This window comes from Zalophus californianus, chromosome 16 (genome assembly GCF_009762305.2).
Source record: "Zalophus californianus isolate mZalCal1 chromosome 16, mZalCal1.pri.v2, whole genome shotgun sequence".
NCBI lineage: Eukaryota > Metazoa > Chordata > Mammalia > Carnivora > Otariidae > Zalophus > Zalophus californianus.
In genome coordinates, this window is record NC_045610.1 from 6,941,037 (window position 1) to 6,961,464 (window position 20,428).

General features: G+C 44.9%; 1 protein-coding gene across 8 annotated transcripts in view; it reads left to right on the top strand.

The window, feature by feature from the left end:
• MYOCD (myocardin) overlaps window positions 1-12,484 on the top strand; it is a 94,760-nt gene extending 82,276 nt beyond the window's left edge. For 7 of the 8 annotated variants that reach the window (XM_035724761.1, XM_035724764.1, XM_035724759.1 and 4 more), the window contains 4 exons: window positions 2,320-2,460; window positions 3,550-3,681; window positions 6,048-6,105; window positions 8,728-12,484. In XM_035724761.1, coding sequence (XP_035580654.1) covers window positions 2,320-2,460; window positions 3,550-3,681; window positions 6,048-6,105; window positions 8,728-9,281 — 885 coding nt within the window. In that variant the 3' untranslated portion in view covers window positions 9,282-12,484. The remainder of the gene's footprint in view (window positions 1-2,319; window positions 2,461-3,549; window positions 3,682-6,047; window positions 6,106-8,727) is intronic. The other variant, XM_035724765.1, reaches the window with a different exon arrangement.
• The last annotated feature ends 7,944 nt before the right edge of the window (window positions 12,485-20,428 follow it).

The window sequence follows — 20,428 nt, forward strand, 5'->3', positions numbered from 1 at the left end:
CTACTCAGTGGGGACCCTTGTATCCTGAACGCGGACGTCCACAACTTGTAAAGGAATTCACAAGGCTGGGCTCCAGTAGAACTTTAGTTACAAAAACAGGTAATGGGGGCGCCTGGGTGGCTCAGTCAGTTGGGCATCTGCCTTTGGTTCAGGTCATGATCTTGGGGTCCTGGGATTGAGACCCGTGTCGGGCTCCCTGCTCAGCGGGGAGCCTGCTACTCCCTCTCCCTCTGCTTGCTGCTCCCCTTGCTTGTGCTCTCTCTATCTCTCTAATAAATAAATGAAATCTTAAACAAACAAACAAACAAAAAGAGGTGGTGGGTCAGATTGCCAACCCCCTTTTCAGGACTCCTCGGCATAAAGCCTTACCACAGGCCAAACCAATTCATCAAGAGAGCCAAAGGGAAGTTACCAGACCTTACTATTCTCTCCGTGTAATGGTCTACATAGTGCAAATATTTTCCGAACACTACTATGTGTGTCAGACCCTGTTCTGGTCTCTGGGGATGAGGGATGAACTAACCAAACAAAAATCCCTATTCTCATGGGAAGACAGACAGTAAATAAAATAAACACGTAAAATATATCATGTATCAGAAGATGATAGATTTTTTTTAAGATTTTATTTATTTGAGAGAGAAAGAGACGTAGCTAGAGAGAGCGCAAGCAGTGGGGGAGAAGGAGGGCAGGGAGCCCCATGTGGGGCTCGATCCCAGGACCCGGGTATCACGAGCCCAAGTGAGCCGAAGGCAGATGCTTAACCGACTGAGCCACCCAAGCGCCCCTAAAGGATGATAGATGTTATGGAGAAAAAGCAGGGAGGCATGGTGATGGAGCATTTGCAAGTTTGCAACTTTTAAGTCAAAGGTCTGGGGCCATTTAAGCAAATCTTTGAAAGAGATAAGGGAGCAAGCCTCACGAATATTTGGGGTGAAGGCATTGCAGGCAAAGGAAGAATAGCAAGAGCAAGGGCCCTGAGGTGGGAGTTGTGTGTGTAATATTCAGGGATCAGAAGGAAGACCAGTGTGGTTGGAGCTGAATGAGAGGTGGTTGTAGAGAGCTTACGGCAGTAACTAGTTCAAAGACGCGACCAAGGTGATCATCAGAGACTTTCCTTGTCCACAAAGCTAAAAAATCATTAGGAAAATCTACCTAAGGCTGAGAAAGAAAATTACATCATCAGAAGTCCTGAAATCTACCTTATGAGAAAGGAAAATAGGAAGAAAACCCACATGATTGGATCCTGCCACGTGCCCAGTATTAAGAGGCATGCCTCTGAGTAATCTCGTTAATTGTCACAACCTTATGAGCTCCAATTCTTCATTCTTTACTTGACACAGAAGAAAATGAAGCCCAAGGAGGTTAACCCAGGAGCGCAGGGTCACAGGAACCCAGGGTCATCTGATGCTAAAATGCATGCCCTTTTCCCACTGAAATGTTCTCTACCCTGGGAGTATGGGGTATGGCCATAGGTAATGGGAATATGATTTTACACACCCCCAAACAGCACATTCAAGTGAATGATGCCCACTTCTGAGTGGACACTCTGGGAGGGGCTGGGACGTCACATGGATTGTCATCTCTGTTGACAACATTTACTAGTGCACGGTGTCCTAGGCAACAAAGGTAAAAATAGTTCTTGAAACACAGATCTGGACCCTAAGACCATTCTGACGACATGGATACTCTCAAGAAGAACTAACATTCATGCAGTGGTTCATAGTTTACAAAGCACTCTTTGAGGACATGATCAATTACATGATAAAAAAGATAAAGAGCAATATAGAATAACAGGCCTGATCAGTGCTTCTGGTATCAAGTGCTGTACAAAGTGTTGGGGAAGGTGGGGGGAAGCAGATTGGTCATGAAGGGCTAGGAAGGTCCAGGAAGGTCTTTTTTTGGGGGGGGTGGTGGAGGCCGGTCCAGGAAGGTTTTGCAAAGGGGTTAGACTCCATGAGAAACATAGCATTAAAAAATGAGAGTCAGTAAAAGAACATTCCATGTGGGAAAAGATAGGGAGGTACAATGTGCAGGGCATGCTGAGGGAAGTTAATAGAATACAAGCTTTTGAAGGAAATGGTAACTGGCCTGGAGCATCTTGAACACTGGTTACAGTGGAGACCTTATGCTGTGGATGCATGGGAGCCATGGAAGGTTTTTGAGCAATGGGTGATGTGTACAAAGCCAGATTTGAGACTTTGATAATGGGATTTAGGGAGAGTTGAAAAGATAAGACACCAGGGCAGGGACCAGGAGTCTCAGCCAAAGCTCTCAAGTGTGCTGCTGGAGGCCACCTCATTGGTCATTTCTTCCTTCCAGAACTCAGGGCATGAGAGCCATCCTGCAAGCTTCTCTCCCCAGTCCTCCGGCCTCCACCCCCCTTTCTCTGGAGCCCAGGCAGACAGCAGTCATGGTGCTGGGGGCACCCCTCGTCCCAAAAGCCCAGGGGTCCAGCAAAAGGTAGGCGCCTGGAAAAAGGTTTAAACTTGGCCTCTCTCCCTCTTCTGTGGCCCCATCCCCCAAATGAGGAGGTCTAAAGGCAGAAATCAGTGACATTTTAGATAAAAAAAAAAAAAAAATCCACTGGAAACAGACTGGCATGGATGTACAGATAGAAATCAGGGTGTACTGAGGAGCCATTGCCCGGGGTCATCCTGGGAATCATGAGGACTAACATGAGTGTGGTCTGTTTGTGAAACAACACGGCAAACACACCAGTTTCCGTGGAGTCCAAGATTGGAATAGAGGCACGTGGGGAAATAACACTCGAAAAAGAGTGTTAAGGTGGAAGGGTCTAGAAAGGTCTAGAAAGGTGCAGAGAGTTCGAGTCACGGTGCAGTCTCTCGGTGGAAAAAGGAAAAGTGGTACATCCCAGCAGGTGGAAATCAGGGATGGGAGGGAGCCAGGATATGGGGAGTTCCAAGGACTAACGAAGAGGTGATTAGAAGGAGACCAACAAGAGGGCCATGACACAGAAGCGCTACTTGCCACAAGGAGAGGCAGGGCGTCCTTTGGGGACAGAGACCCTGAAATGGCCCTGGCATTCCATAGAACGCTCACAATACATGAGGCTGGTTCCTAAAGAGATACCCAAGCGGTGGCTTCATCTCTCTGCAAAGGCACCCAATTAGGAAAGAAACGCCTCCCGGGGGTGGGGGTGGGGGCAGTGAGGGTAAAGTACCCTGGGAATTCCTGGGGTGATGGACTTTTTCATATTGGACTGGACTCTTACTTTATTTGCTTTTCTCCTAACCGAACAGGGTTCATCCTAGAGGGGAAAATGAATCGGCAAGGTTCCCATCCTAACATGCCTCCAGACACATACTACAATACGCCCGTGATTTGCCAACGATATGTACTATTGTCAATAGGATGCCCGTGATGTGTCCTACTGTCAATATACTGGCGTTGTTTCTAAACCCTAGCTCTTTTTCGTCCCCCCTCAAATCAGTTTTTTCCAAACTCAAGCCTGGAGTTTGTAACACAGAAGCCGTACCGTTTCTGATCCCACGAGCTGACTCTGACTTTCTCTGTGCTGTACCCCCACAGATGGCTGGTTTACACTCTTCTTCTGAGAAGACAGGGCCAAAGTTTTCCATTCCATCCCCAACTTTTTCCAAGTCAACTTCAGCAGTTCCAGAGATAACCCAGCCTCCGTCCTATGAAGATGCCGTAAAGCAGGTAACTTTGCAAGATGTGTTCTCTGTAGGGAAACAGGTTGCCTAAACAGATTTTTTTTTTTTCATCTTCCACCTTCATGCAGTCTGTAGATGCTGACATTGAGTGCATCGGGAGCCCCTCAATGAGAATGGGCCAAGTGTCTAGACGCTAATTGCAGAAAGGTGTTGGGTGTACATAGCTGGTGTGTGAGGCAGGCGGAGAAGAGGTTGGGCTGGGCACCCAGGTGCCTTTATTTAATGTCACCAGCCAGCCACAATTATCACTAAGGTTGGACAAGTGCTCAACGTCTCTTATGTGGAATAGGGTCCATATCTACTTTGTAAGGATTCTAGAGAGTGTAGCACTTACTACCTTGTCCAGGCAGGGGGTAGGTACTCAAATAGAGGAGAGCGGTTGTCAGGGTGATAATTTGTATAAGGTGATACTTTGTTTAAAGTGATACTTTGTATAAGGTTCTTGTTAGTTTCAGAATTTAGTGATCCAGCCAAAGTATTAATGACCATGATCATGGAGGTCCCTTGTATGCCTTGCTGTCATTTACGGTGGGAAATGTTCCAAATAAAAAGTAAACTCCAAAGAAAGGAAAGCAGTGAATGATCGTATATTTCAAATGGTCTGAGCTTGGATAAGATATCAGAAGGCCCTCTGCATGTGCCCAACCTCGCAAGGAAGAGCTACATCAACTTTTGCACACTGGCATCCCCCAGATCAAAATCAGCTTGCAGCTAGGTCTCACGTGGTTTAAAGAGTATTTCTAAATGTCAGGAGATTTTAGGCGAAAAGTGGGCTTTCTAATTCCTGAAAAATCAGAGGATCTCTCAATGGTGGAGCCACAATTCTGGGAGCGGACAGTTGCCTGAAACAGAGTATCCACAGCCTCCTAGAACCACAGTGTGGGGTCTACATTCTACCCCTCTCTCTTGCTCTCTATTCGGCTCTTTTACATTACCTGCCAGACCCTGTGGACATCTGATGCCTTCTGGACTGGTAGGTGGCTCATTCTCTGAGCAGTGCTCCCATCATATTGATTATTGATGCCTTTGTGTATTGGGAATGGGCTCTCAAGGGAGTGAGAGAGGTATGGGCCCCTGTCCTCCCCATTTTCTGCCCCTGGTATCTGTAAGCATCCACGGATCCTTTGTGGTTTCAAAAGAAAAGAAGAAGGTCAAGCCAAGTGGATATCCATGAACGAGACTCTACCGTAAAACTCAGATGAGCCAGAGGGAAGGGGTGTCTACCCTACGAGCATCAACAGGTGCCACAGGGCTCTTGCCGTGAGGAACCCGGAAAGCCTGAGCCACGTGCTGGGGCCACAACCACAGCCCCCACATGGGAGGCAGATCCAAGTGGCTTCAGAGTGAGTAAAATGGCTGTACTCTCTGTAATAAGAAGCCCTGTTCTTGGGATGGAAGCCACTCCACCAAGCTCACCCTGAAGGACTCTCTTGGGGAGCACTCTGCCTTCTCCCCGCCTTCTCTTGTTTCGTTCAGGAGTTTTCCCATCTGAGGTGAACACTGAGCTTTAGTCGTGCAGTCAGCCATTTATAGTCTTGCTCACAGCAGCATTATTCACAACAGTGGAAGCAACCCAAGTGGCTGTGCATGGATGAATGGTTAACCAAAATGTGGTGAATACATACAATTAACACTAGTCAGTCTTTTTTTTAAGATGATTTATTTATTCATTTGAGAGAGAGAGAGAGAGAGCACTCGCACAAGCCGGGGGGAGGGGCAGAGGGAGAGGGAGAAGCAGATTCCCCACTGAGCAGGGAGCCCAACATGGGGCTCAATCCCAGGACCCCAAGATCATGACCTGAGCTGAAGGCAGATGCTTAAGCGACTGAGGCACCCAGGTGCCCCAATACTAGTCAGTCTTAACAAGGAAAGAGATTCTGACACACGTCGCAACATGGATGAACCCGGAGGATATTATACTGAGTGAAGTAAACCAGTAATAAAAGGAAATATACTGTGTGAATCCACTTCTGTGAGGTCTCTAGAGTTGCCCGATTCATGGGAACAGAAAGCAGAATGGAAATCGTCGGGGGCTGGGGGGGAAGGATGGGGAGTTCACGTTTCATGGGGACAGCGTTGCAGTTGGGGTAGATGAAAAAGTTCTGGAGATGGATGGTGGGGACGGTCATGCAATAATGTGAACATAATGTACTTAATGTCACTGGACCATATGCTTAAAAATGATGAAGACGGTAAATTCTATGTAGTGTGTATTTTACTGCAATTAAGGAAAAAAACCCACCTAAACCAAACCTAGTTCAAAAAATCTGTAGTGCTGCTTCTAACGATCTCCCACGGAAGAGGTGGCCAACCTTCTCACCTCTCCGTTCTCCTCTGCTTAATTTGCAACAGCAAATGACTCGGAGTCAACAGATGGATGAGCTCCTAGATGTCCTCATTGAAAGTGGAGGTAAGACTGCCCTGGGGATACTCTGCAACTGCTTGTGCTCTGGGGACTGAACCCTTAGGATCAAGGTCAGGTGCTCACGGGAGGTCAGACCCAAAAGCCATGAGGGGGTCAAGTGTCACTTCTTGTGAGCTCGCTGTCCCCGCTGGAGCAGATGTAAGAAGGCCCAGTGGGTGATTCCTCCCTGACTCTGTCCCTCTGTCCCTAGCAGCTTTCTCACCAATCATTTTTTTTTCCACGCAGAACGTGCCCTCTTTAATACCCATCACCAGGCTAACCCATCCCCCTACCCTCCTCCCCTCTAGAACCCTCAGTGTGTTTTTCAGAGTCCATCATCTCTCATGGTTCGTCTCCCCCTCTGACTTACTCCCCTTCATTCTTCCTCTCCTGTTATCTTCTTCTTTTCCTTTTTTCTTAAAATATGTTGCGTTATTTGTTTCAGAAGTACAGATCTGTGATTCAACAGTCTTGCACAATTCACAGCGCTTACCATAGCACATACCCTCCCCAATGTCTATCACCCGGCCACCCCATCCCTCCCACCCCCAACCACTCCAGTAACACTCAGTTTGTTTCCTGAGATTAAGAACTCCTCATATCAGTGAGGTCATATGATACATGTCTTTCTCTGATTGACTTATTTCACTCAGCATAACACCCTCCAGTTCCATCCACGTCGTGGCAAATGGCAAGATCTCATTCCTTTTGATGGCTGCATAATATTCCATTGTGTATATATACCACCTCTTCTTTATCCATTCATCTGTCGATGGACATCTTGGCTCTTTCCACAGTTTGGCTATTGTGCACATTGCTGCTATAAACATTGGGGTGCACGTACCCCTTCGGGTCCCTACATTTGTATCTTTGTTCTCACCAATCATTTTATCAGTTTGTGTCCTCAACTCGGTCCCTGTTTCCCTAAGTGTTTTCCCTTCAAATCCGTTCCTCTTTGCCTTTCTAATCCCAATGTCCCTATCCTCTTAAATAATAATAAGAAGAGAGCAGACAAAGCAAGTTTTGTGCTACCTACTCAAAATGAAATTCAATTACTGATCTGCCACTGGATGGTCCATTCATGCTTAGATGTCATTCCAGCTTGCAACCAAAAAAAAAAAAAAAAAAAAAAGACCAACATGTTCTTTTCACCTCCTTTTTAGTCATTCGTTTATTTTTTTCAAAATTACATAGTATGTGCCCAGAATCTGAAACCACACAGATGAATAAGATCATGTAAAGAGAACATGTAGATAGAAAAAAACAAAAAACAAAAAAACCCAAAACCCTCAGGTCTGAGCCTTTCGATAACAACCTTGAAAGTTCAGAGAAGGAGTGGCCAGGCATTGTACTGGGCTCAGTGCTGCACCTGACAAAGTCCCGACCTTTGTGGAGCTTAGAGTCTGGTAAGGCAGAATGGACAACAGGCTTTAAAGATTTTGTTTATTTTGGGGAGAGAGAGAGAGAGTAGGGAGAGGTGCAGAGGGAGAGGGTGAGGGACAAGCAGACTCCCCGCCGAGGGCAGAGCCCGACCCGGGGCCCCATCTCACGACCCTGAGATCAGGGCCTGAGCTGAAACCAAGAGTCGGACTCCCAACCGACTGAGCCACCCAGGCGCCCCAACACACCCTGATATTTTTAACGAATTATATGGCCAGGTCAGCAAAGGTAAGGGTTCAGAAGGGGAGCACAGGAGATTTGAGGACAGAAGAATCATTTGAGGGCAGTTCTAAATCAATCACGAATGAATTTTCCGGAGAAACACAGTAGGAGGCTAGGCTGTATTAAGTGCCATCAGTAGGTCTGTTACCATAAATCTAAAGTGAAACCAGTCAGCTCCATTGTATCATTTTTTCTCTTGCAACCACGATTCACCCAGGTGTGGGTTTTTTGTTTTTTTTTTTAAGATTTTATTTATTTGAGAGAGAAGGAGCGGGAGGGAGCATGAGTGAGGAGAGAGGCGGATGGAGAGGGAGAAGCAGGCTCCTCACTGAGCAGGGAGCCTGACTCGGGGCTTGATCCCAGGACCCTGGGAACATGACCTGAGCTGAAGGCAGATGCTTAACCGACTGAGCCACCCGGGTACCCCTGGGTGTGGGGTTTTGCCAAGGGAGTGCGGTGCAAGGAGAACAGAGCAAGGGGATTGAGGATATTTATAAGACAGTAACTCTAACCGTGGAGCAGAGACTATCAGCCTGACAGAGAAAGTGAGAGCCCAGGGGGCTGATGGAGGGAGAAAGTAGTAGAGTCCATAGGTTGGAGTGACAATCGGAAAGTGACAATGGCGTGGCACCCCATGACTCCTCTTCCGGCTCCCACGTAAATGAGCCCCCACTGCGGGCGTGAGGAGGATGCAGTGTCCTTGGGGGACAGCCAGGTGTCAGTGAAGGAGCAGGTAAAGGAACCTGCTTTGCGAGGTTGCTGATCGGAGTGGAAGTTCCAGAAAGAAAGGGCTTGGGGAGAGACCAGGGAGAAGAATTGGACACAGACAGGGCACTTTAGGGACGAGACTGGGTAATAACCGGAGAGACGCATCCATCTTGTGTGTAAGCGTGACTCCTTCATCCCAAAGATCCCTATTGCAGAACCGGAAGTGGTTTGACAATCCCCACTCTGTTTTGCCAACAGAAATGCCAGCTAACGCGAGAGAGGATCATTCGTGTCTTCAAAAAGTCCCCAAGATACCCGGGTCTTCCCGAAGCCCCCCAGCTGCCCTGCCCAAACCCTCATCTTCGGGGGGCCAGCTCTCCTTTGATCACTACGGCACCGAGAGTGATGAGCACCTTGAAGTCTTATTAAATTCCCAGAGCCCCTTAGGGAAGGTGAGCGATGTCGCCCTGCTAAAAATTGGGAGCGAAGAGCCTCCTTTCGATGGGATAATGGATGGATTCTCCGGGAAGGCAGCAGAAGACCTGTTCAGCGCCCACGAGATCTTGGCAGGCCCCCTCTCCCCGATGCAGACTCATTTCTCCCCCTCCTCTGTGGACAGCAGTGGGCTGCCGCTAAGCTTCACCGAATCTCCTTGGGAAACCATGGAGTGGCTGGACCTCACCCCGCCAAGCTCCACGCCAAGCTTTAGCTCCCTCGGCACCGGTGGCCCCAGCATCTTTAACATTGATTTCCTGGATGTCACGGATCTCAATCTGAATTCCCCCATGGACCTTCACTTACAGCAGTGGTAGAATGCATGGGCAGAGGCACCAAGGGGGACCAGTGGAAATTCCATGGGGGAAAAGCAGACAACCAAAATCACTCCTATCGTCCAAAAAGAGGAGGAGGAGGAGAGAATTTCAAAGAAACAGTGGAGACTTCTGTGACCATCAGTGAGAGCAAAAAGGAGTCTTTATATATATATATACATATATATATATATGATGTAATATTTACCGACATTCAGTAACTGTCAATGATTTCAGCAATGCATTCAGAAATGTGCTTTCTCAGATCAGGAATGCCAAAAAAAAAAAAAAAAATTCTTTTACTGCCTTTTCAAACACCAATATTTTTGCAACCCCTGATTTTTCTCAGGCATTGTTCGGGCATGTTCTCACATCGTAAGCCTCTCTCGCAGATTTATTAGATGTGGTGCAGAAAGGAGATGGAGCTCTTTTGGAGTACAGGGAATGTAATAGCATAACCATCGACGTTTCTGGAAGACAGACCGTGGTGGAGGCTGCTTGCCATCCCTCCCCTCTCTGTCGTTCAAAATAGAGGTCAGGTCCCACTTCCGTTAGGTTCTTGAGGTAGGCTAGAGGGACAGAACCAATCCATTCCCAGGGAAAGGAAATCAGCTGGGCCACAAAGCTGCCCCCTTTTGGTGATTCCAGCCGGGACCCAGGACTCTGTGTGGTCACGGATAACAATGACCCTACATTTGATCCACAGAACCCCACTGAGAATTTCCCTCCTTGTCAACCAGTCGCCAGATCACTCCCACTGTCTCTATGAAGCAGGAAACAGCCAAGAACCTTAAAGCAAACTAAACCCAAAACCTCCTGCCATGGAAAGTTCTCCAACACAACCCCCTTTAGTTTCCAAGACTGGAGGTGACCCCATAAGCAGATGGCAAGCCATACCAGGGATCATTCAGACAGCGCTAGAAAACCTTGTTTCATGTGTCACGAGAATAAATACCATGGGTTCCTACAACGGGATGGCGATTTATGGAGGTCCAACTTTTTTTTGGCAGGGGAGGGATTTGGGGTCCACCTCTGTTTATCTTTCTCCAACTTTTCTTTCAAGAAACCAATCTTTTCTTGCTTGTCTTTTGAAACTCTTTCTTTTTTCTGCCCCAACATCAGGAGGACTCCTCAGATCTAACAAGCTGCCATACTCCTAATAAAGCCATATTTTAAAAAGCTAAAACTCCATGTTCTCCTGGAGAACTCATTCTCCATATGCATCATTTGCTGCAAAAAAAAAAAAAAAAGTCAAAAGAATGTCCTTGGGGAAAAAAAAGGAGTGACTTGGCCCATCAGTCCCAAAGTTCATTCTGCTGTCATTTGACTTATAGCAATCAGTGATTTGGGTGGTGTTGGGGAAATTGGAAATCATTACTTTGTAAAGATAGAGCTGAAATGATATTTGCAAGGGGAGAGGATTGCAGGTCTGGGTCGGTGAAAGGAAACACAGTTGCACATGGAAAACAAGGAAAGGAAGAAAAGACAGTGGTCTCGCGTGCATTCCTCAGTACCTCCTGCTTTTGCTGGGACTCCAAACACTCAAACGACATAGTGTTGCATGCTGTAGAAAGTAGCTGTTGCTGGTTGGCTGGTTGGTTTGTTGTTGTTGTTGTTGTTGTTGTTGTTTTTAATTTAAACCACTAAGGCACTGTGTTCTTCTTTTGTAAAAAAAAAAAATTCACTGTGCACTTATGCAGAAGGTAACCAAAAATGTTGTGATTTTAGAAGTTCTCTTTTTGATAAACCAAAGATTTAGAAGTCATTCCATTGTTAACTTGTAAACATGTGTGAACACAGAGTGTTTTGGGGGGACTGCTACTCAGAAAGTTGGCAGATCTAATGGGGTAGGTATGCATATGCGTGTAGATATATGCATGTATATATACATGCATGTAGATATATGTCTACACGTATGTGTATTTGTGTGTCTTTTGAAAAGCAGTGTTACAGAGCATTCTATACCAAAAGCCCTTAAGCCCCCAATTTGCTGTGAAATGATACTTGGCCTTTCTCACTATGAGTTCCTGATTCATCAACAGACTACACGTTGCCTCTCTGTGTATGACTAATGGCTCCAGCCCGATGACTCACACAGCCACTTGCTCACCATGAATGCACTCATCTTGACAAGGAATATGGATGTGAAAAGACAGAACAGCTTCACCCTTAGTTGCTGGAAATGGTAAATACCGTCTCTCGTAGAAAAGCATCAAAGGAACACGAAAACCATTTTTACATTCCTTGACCTGCATTGTGCTTTGAGAGATCCACATGGTACATTTTTTTCGTTTTGCTTTGATGTCCGTCATCAGAACCAGAAATCGAGGGAAGCATACCAGTCTCTTCTGGGAAGGTGAAGCTCCGGGGAAGAAAAATCTTATTAACACATTCCTCATGTTTGTTTGTCCCTCAGATGTTGACGTTTTATTTGGATCTTGACAAAGCTTGCTGGTCAGTACATTTTTCATGTGCCACATTGTGCGATCTGTATATTATTTTCTCCCCCCTTACTGCCTTTGGAAAACAAACTTGCAGGGTCTCTACTCGGGGTATTTGGAGCAGAAGGACTAGACTTGGTCAGGAAGCCACTGTACTTTGTTAGGACTATACGTTTGCCTAGAGGCCTTTGTAGGACATTACCAGCACTGATACACACACATCACAGAGCAGAGCCCTGGATTCTTAGCCTCAGCCCCCTCCCACAGGCTCCGTATTCACACACTCTGTCCATCGATCAGATGTGACATTTACGGTATAAAACTAGGGATACCTGGGAGAAACTCGGAGAAGTTGGCTGCACCCAGTGGATCAGACAGACCATGTTAATTCATCTGTCTCCTAGTGGGAGTTTTTATTTTAAGTACTTTTAAACTCTTAAGTATGTCCTCTTCTCTGGAGATCAATGGGACATGACTAGGAGATGTATAGAGACTTCTGAAGACAGCCACATTTGAGCTTCTTAATGCTCTTAGAGCCTGGAAGTAGCCACATGTGGTTTTCTCCAGATTCCTGGGACTCCCGTGGTGAAGCAGGCCGAACAGACACAGTTTGCCGCTAATCCCAGTGTTGCTGCAGCCGCGTGGGTTCAAACTTACTCAACAGAGTCAGAAAACGCATCTGTGCAAATGCTCTTGTTAAGATAGTGCTCATTAGTAGTACTCCTGCTTCTAACAATATTATCCAGACAGCACACATTCTGTTATAAGGAGGAGAGGGAGGGAGGGGGGGAGGAAGAAAAGAAGGAAGGAAGGAAGGAAGAAGGAAGGAAGAAGGAAGGAAGGAAGGAAGGAAAAGAGAGAAGGAAGGAAGGAAGGAAGAAGGAAGGAAGGAAGGAAAGAAGGAAAAGAAGGAAGGGAGGAAGGAAGAAAAGGAAGGAAAGGGAGGGAGGGAAGTCAAAAGAATTTCCACCTGAATAGTGAAGGGTCTGTGCCCTGGTGGCCTTTGCCATTCAAAGACATTTATATCTGATCTGGAAATAAAAAAAAAAAAAAAAACAAGAAACAAACAAACAAAAAAACCCTATCCCAAGTATTCAAGACAATCCTTTTCAAAATATATTTAAACTCCATCAGCTCTTCCAGAAACAAACGCGGACCTGGCCGAAAGCTCCTGCATCAAGTTGACTCCTGCAATGGACAGTTCCCTGACGTCTGATCTGTGCCAAGCGCACCAATCCCCAGACATCCACTACTAACCAGACAAAGTACCCATGGTTCAGATTCCGTGACTGGGGAGCTGCGGTTCCTACAAGCAAGAACACTGGGAATCTCCCAGTCCTCAAACCAGAAACACTTTAGCTCTGATTAAAAAAAAAGGGGGGGGAGGGGAGTGGTCTTCATTTTTCCAGAAGGGAGAGCAGAGGGCCCCTTTTCTGCCAAATGTTATCACCCACACTATCAGTTTTTTCTTGTCTCTGGGATCCAACAGCAGCAGTATGGTACTTGGGTAATCTCTCCGTATCCCCCATCACTTAAAACATCTGTGAGAGTTTGGGGTTTTTTTTTTATTACCGGATACAGAGCCCCTTGAAAATCAGGGAAGGGTGAAGGAAACTTTTATTATAATTATTATTATTTTCTCTAGTCCCTGTCTTTGACTCTTATAACAAGCTCTCTATGCAAAAGGGACACTTGGGGTGGGGGAGGGGTGCCCATGGTAAGCCACCGCCCCTTAGGAGAAAAGCACTCGGCCTTCCCCTCCAGGCCTTCATTCCTTACAGTGGGAAGCCCACTAGGGCGGGCATAGGGTTTGCTTTCAGGGATGAGCCAACTCAGAGTAAAAAGAGTCTGGGGTCTTCGTTTTCCTATAAATCCCAAAGTATAGCCAGCAGGGTGGTTCAGATGCTGAGACTGCTCATTCTTTCTCAGATGATATTACTAGACACGCGGAACCCACGTCCTGGAACGAGATGGTCCTATAGTTCCGGAGCTGCTCAGGTTGTGCTAAGGAGCTGGCTTTGGTTCTAGAATCGACATTTTCAGAGGACCGCTGGCTAGGTTGAGATTATTCCCAAGAAGACGATTTCAAGACAGGGAAAGATCTGGGAAGAATTTCTCTATCCTCTATCTACCAGGGAAATTGTAATAGGACTCACTAGGGTCAACAACATAGCAGTAATGATTCTGATTCTAGGATTTGGTGATTTTCCCAATGGATTAGGACCAACAAACTCCTGAACATCTCATGCTTCTTTAATCGCCAGCTCCCATCATGGACGCTGGTCACCTGAGTTGCCTCTCTAAATGGTTTAACAGCTCCTGAGTGTTTATGGAAAGGGGGAGTATCATGGTGGGGATCCTGGATGTTATTCTAGTGTTTTCCAAAGGAAGGGAACCCACCCTGCTCCCTAGAGCTCCCCTCCAGTGGGCCTGCAGTGAGGAAAGAGGGGGCTTGAAGCCCTCCCTTGGAGAAACCCAAAGAGGTGCTTTGCAAAGAAATAAAAAAAGCCAGCATGCATTTTTCTGTGGGGATCTGTGTGTTGTGTTCACATTGATCTCCCTTGCTCAACTATACATTACCAGAAAGAAATGTGGATTACCAGGAAAAGAAGCAATGGCTAAAGTACCAAAGTTGGCATGTGTTCTTTTAAAAATATATATATATAAATATATTTTTAAATAAAATGTTTATTTTGAAAAAGACGTGAGCTTTTTTTCTCGACTAGATGATACAACAACAGGCACTGGGCCACGCCCTTCACTGGGTGCCATTTCGTGTGTTCTCGCAATGGCGCAAAGCTACTGTTATTCCCATTTTACATACGAAGAAACTGAGGCTCAGAGAGGCTCAGTCAATTGTTTAAGATTCTACACCTGAAATATATAGAGCCAGCTGCCAGACGTTTTTATCTCCAAAGCCCCTGATCTCGAACAGTACACGTCTCACCCGTATTTACCACTGAATAACACTAACACGATGAAGACTTTTGTGGAAAGGAACAGACCCTCCCATCACGTACATGCTTTAAAAGTACATGCACACGCACACATCTTAGCCAACCCGTTGTTTTCATCAGGTTAGCAACTGAGCAAACTGAATAGTAATGCGGAATGCTTTGGGCATCAAAGATAACTCATAGACTCCCTAAGTAAGACTCAGTTTTTTATTTTTCTCTCCTAAATTTATTCCTGACTGTCATTTTTCCCATCAGTGAGCATGTAAGCCACGTGCAGGAACTGAGATATCTTGCGAGGAGCCCTTGAAAGGCGGTCCCAAGCCCTCATTTAGACTAGATTTGATCTTGCTTTATGCTATGGCTCTGCCTTCCCCTCTCCGCCCTTAAATTTCTGGTGGGCTCTCCCCATGTAGAAGCAAGAAGAGCACAGGTTGTCAGAAGCCCCAGGTGTCCATCCTTCAGATTAGCAATTCCAGCAAAAAGAGAGTTTTGCATTCCTAAGAGTCACAGCAGAAACCTCACCACTCTCTCTCTCAGTGGGCCCAACATGGAACCCACCTCTGTGGCCATGAGCATGAGGTATACATTCACTCACAAGGTCTGGATCCTCCATTCATCCCTGAGCTGTGGAGTAGGATCATTTGAATCTCATGGACTGACAGCAGAGAAAGTGAGATTTTTTTTTTCTACGGGAAAATTGAGTTGCTATTAGCAAAAGGGGGAACAGGTGTTGAAGAGGCACAAACTGTAGATTGCTCACACACAACCCCTGTTTTCAAGACTTTTATCATCTGGAGAAGAAGCCAGGTAAAGAAGGAAGGACAACATAGTCTGATAAATGTTTACGAGGGAGTAAGTGCATACGACTCCCATGTAGTAGGTGTTGTAGGAAGGGCATTTCATAAAATCTTAGGTAGGGAGCATGGTCAAGGACTCTTCAGAGGAGACCACTAATGACATAGCAGTTGGCCAGGCAAAAGGGTTACATGCATTCCAGCAGAGGGGACAGCCTATACAAAAGCTTGAACATAAATGAGAATTTACCATATTCACGGGATATGAGAAGCCGAAGTTGGCCCGAGAACCAGGAGCTCCGGTGGAGGATTGCAGGAGAAGATATATGGCCCCGCTCAAGAAGAGAGAGAGAATCTGCCCTTCCTTCCTCTACTTCTTGTTCTGTTTGGGCCCTCCACAAATTGGATGACGCCCAACCACATTGGTGAGTATGGCTCTTCTTTGCTCAGTCTTCTGATTCAAAGGCAATCTTTTCCAGAAATACCCTCACAGACACACCCAGAAATAAGGTCTCACCAGCTACGTGGGCATCCCTGCGTCCAGTTAAAATGACACATAAGATCAACCATCACAAATACTACTGCTGCCGAGAGGGAAGTCCAGGGACTTTCCATTTATTACCACTATCAGCCTAAGGGGCTCCTCAGAAAGTGTGATCTTACTTCCTTGGTATCATGCTCAGCCAAGGGACCTCCAGGCCAAAGTCAGCTTGGACTTCTCCGGGCTGGAGAACTGGTGTTCTTTGAGTAATGTGGCCCAATTCAGATTGGCATACTGAATCCTGTGTTCTTGCTATTCTTCCAAGCCCAGGGCAGGATCTGAGCCCTCTGTTTCTGTTGCACACCAAATAGATAAGGGTTCACACGGACACTTCCCAAGGGGAACAGGTCTGGGGAAGACAGGGTCCAGCAGGGGTGACCATGTAATTTATCATCTAGATCAGAACACTTTTGTTCAGGACAAATGCTCTATCCAATAGAAGGCCAAGACAACAGGCATATCGAAGACTGTCCCACGCAAACCAGGTCACCTTAAATATAAGCCACCCTGTGATCTAGGACCCCTGTCCACTTTCACTTATCTTCAGTTGTCCAGCTGACAGGATGCAGGGGCTAGGCCACCAGTCTCACCTCCTTCTAGCATATCTTTCTCCCCCCCACAGAGATACCAACTATCCTGACTTCTATTATCATCAATTTGTTTTTGTCTGTTTTTGAACTTTAATAAATGGAATCAAATAAAAAGTACACTTCTGAAGCTGCCTTTTCCTGCTCAGGTCTTTTTTCGTGAGGTTCATCTGTGTTTTTACCTGCTGTTGGGTGACATTTTCCTTGTCATATAGTATTCCACTATATGAATGGAATTTGCTTTCTCCTTTCATTTATCTGCTCTACTGGCTTGTTCTGTGTTGTTTTTTATTTAATTTTTTAAAGATTTTATTTACTTATTAGAGAGAGAGCACATGAGCAGTGGGGGAGGGACAGAGGGAGAAGCAGACACCCCACTGAGCAGGTAGCCCAAAGCAGTGCTTTGGGCTCATGACCTGAGCCAAAGGCAGATGCTTAATTGACTGAGCCACCCAGGCACCCCTTTTGTTTTGTTTTTTAAAGTTTATTTATTTGAGTAATTGCTGTACCCAATGTGGGGCTCAAACTCACCACCCTGAGATCAAGAGCTGTAGGCTCTATGGACTGAGCCAGCCGGGTGCCCCTATCTGCTCTACTGTTGATGGACATTTCAATTGTTCCCAATTTTTGACTATCAGAAATTTTGCTGATACAGACATTCGAGTGCATGATTTTGTTGCAAATATGTACACATTTCTGTAGAATGTTGAAATTATTGGGTTATGGGGTATGCCTACTGCTAAGCCTTAGCGGATAATGCAAAACAGTTTCTGAAGTGCTTGTACTGAGTTCCCTCTGCCCAAAATATATGAGTTCCAGTTGCTCTGCACCCTCAACCACACTCGGTTCTAACAGTCTTTTTCAATTTTAGCTATTCTGTGGGTATGTTGTGGTGTTTCACTGTAAAATCGACTGGCGTATACTAGATAACTAATGACGTTGAGCAACTTTTCATATATTCTTCAACCATTTGGGATTTGTCTTTGCAGTTAAGTGGCTATTCAAATCTCGTCCATTTTTCTTTTAGGTTTTCTGCCTTTTTCCTATTGGATTGTAGGATCCTTTATATATTCTGAAGTTGAGTCCTTTGACTGTTTTGTATATTGTAAACAACTTCTTGCACTCTGAGCATCGATCGTTTATTTCTTTCTCCTAATGGTATCACCTGATAAACCCAAGTCCTTCAATGTGAAGTAGTCCCATTTACCAATATTTCCTTTAAGGTGAGAGTTTTTAGTGTCATGTTCAAGAAATCATTGTCTCCCCCCAAGGTCATGCAGAAATCATTATGTCTTGCTCTTTATTTTGATTTTTTACTTCTTTTCGAGGGAATGTTTTTTTAGTAATATAGTTTAGAGAATGGGTGGCCAATAAACCTTTCCCGTCATTACATGTTTAAAAATAACTTCCTTTTGCCATCGTTTGTGAATGTTGGACCAGATAGAAACTTTTTTTTTTTAAAGATTTTATTCATTTATCTGAGAGAGAGAATGAGCACATGAGAGGGGGGAGGGTCAGAGGGAGAAGCAGAGTCCCTGCTGAGCAGGGAGCCCGATGTGGGACTCGATCCCGGGACTCCAGGATCATGACCTGAGCCGAAGGCAGTCGCTTAACCAACTGAGCCACCCAGGCGCCCCTAGATAGAAACTTTTTGAGTTGCACTTGAGCCACAACCTATTTCTGTTGGAACTCTGGAAATGTGGTTCCAAATTTTATTGGCATTGAGTGTTACAGGTACAAGAGAATCAGCTTTTTTCTTCACAAACTTCTCTCTGAGTAGTACCTATATATGCTTGTAACTTGTTTGTTGCTGTTTTTGGTTTTAAAAATTGACATGTAATTGACATGACATTATATTAGTTTCAGGTGTGCAATATAATGAGTTGCTGTAAGTATATATTGCAAAATGATCACTACAGGAAGTCTCATTATACTTATTCCATACATAGTTATAATTTTTTTTTCTTGTGATGAGAACTCTTAAGCTTTACCCTTAGCAACTTTCAAATATAGAGTACAGCATGTTATCTTTGAAATTCAGAAGTTTTACCAAGATATGTATGGGGTTCGCCCTTCCCTCCTCACAGTAATATTTTCTGGCACTTGGTGAATTATTTTAATTTTCTCTTGAGCCTTTCTTCAGCTCTGCAAAATGTTGGTTTTTTTTTTTTTTTTTTTTTACATTTTTATGCTTCTTTCTTCATCATCTGCTCTGGAAATTCTATTATCTATTTTTTGAATGTTTGAAAAAGATTCCATGTCTCTTTTCCTTTTACCCTTCATTTCATTGAATTACTTTTTCCTCTGAATCTTGGGAGCATTCTTCCAGCCCATCTTCTAAAGTACCCCTTCCATTTTGGGCAGTACCAATTCTGCCATTTCCTGCCTCTACTGCATTTCATTAATTTGGAAGTCATGTGTTCCTTGATCCAAGAACTGTTTCTTATTTAATGTGGCTCTCTTTCATGGTAGCCAGCCCCTGCCGTATCAAAGCAATGTTCTCTCAATTCTCACCAAGCATGCAAATTAGACTTCAAAACTATATTTCCCTTACTTCCCACTTAACTTTTTCCCTGGGGGACATTTCTCTGAATTCTCAGATTAGCCTCCCTGTTTCATAGGTAAAATAAAAGCACAGGCATTTGAACTAGACAAACCTGGGTTTGGATCCCAGTTGTACCCTTGAATGGTTATTCACCTAAACCCTCTGAGCTGTGACTTGTATGATGGGTATCCTAAAGCCCTCATCCCAGAGTTCTTTTAAGGATTAAATGAGATCATGGATGTTGAACAACATGGGTTTGAACTGTGCAGGAACACTTATACGTGACTCTTTTTCAGCAAATGTGTTGGAAAAGTTTTTGGAGATTCATGACAATTTGAGATTGTAGCCTAGAAATACCAAAAAGAAAAGAACAATTAGGTTATTGTGAGAATACGGTGTACAATACATATAACATACAAAATATATGCTAATTTACTATGTTATCAGTAAAGCTTCTGGTCAACAGTAGGCTACTGGAAGTTAAGTTCTGGGAGAGTCAAAAGTCACACCTGGATTTTTGACTTCGTGGGTGGTTGGTACCCTAACCCTTAAGCTGTTAAAGGGTTAAGTGTACTCAGAGTAGTACTTAAGGGTGTGGTTTATTACCATCATCATCATCATCATCTTTACTCCTATATTCAACTACTGAGTCTTTTTTTCTCTTCGTTCATTCTCACAGAGAGAGGTCAGTTTTGTCCAGATTTTGGTGGCTGAGATGGGGGATAGGTCATCTATCAGAGATGGCATAGATCTTCATTTAATTTCCCCCCAAAGAATAATAAATTCTGCCTGGACAGTGCTCCCCTCACCCAAAAATCACCCGTCTCTCTGCCAAGATTGTGAGTGGAATCTTTCTCTAATTTCTATGAGTGACATAGAATTGATTCTCTTTGATGAGTTATTTCAAAATGACATTAGAGGAAGAAATGAGTCAAAAGCTATAGGCTTACTCTGGAAAAGAGTATGGAGGTTCCTCAAAAAGTTGAAAATAGAGCTACCCTACGATCCAGCAATTGCACTACTGGGTATTTACCACAAAGATACAAACGTAGGGATCTGAAGGGGTACGTGCACCCTGATGTTTATAGCAGCAATGTCCACAATAGCCAAACTATGGAAAGAGCCAAGATGTCCATCGACAGATGAATGGATAAAGAAGATGTGGTATATATATATATAATGGAATATTATGCAGCCATCAAAAGGAATGAGATCTTGCCATTTGCAACGACGTGGATGGAACCGGAGGGTGTTATGCTGAGTGAAATAAGTCAATCAGAGAAAG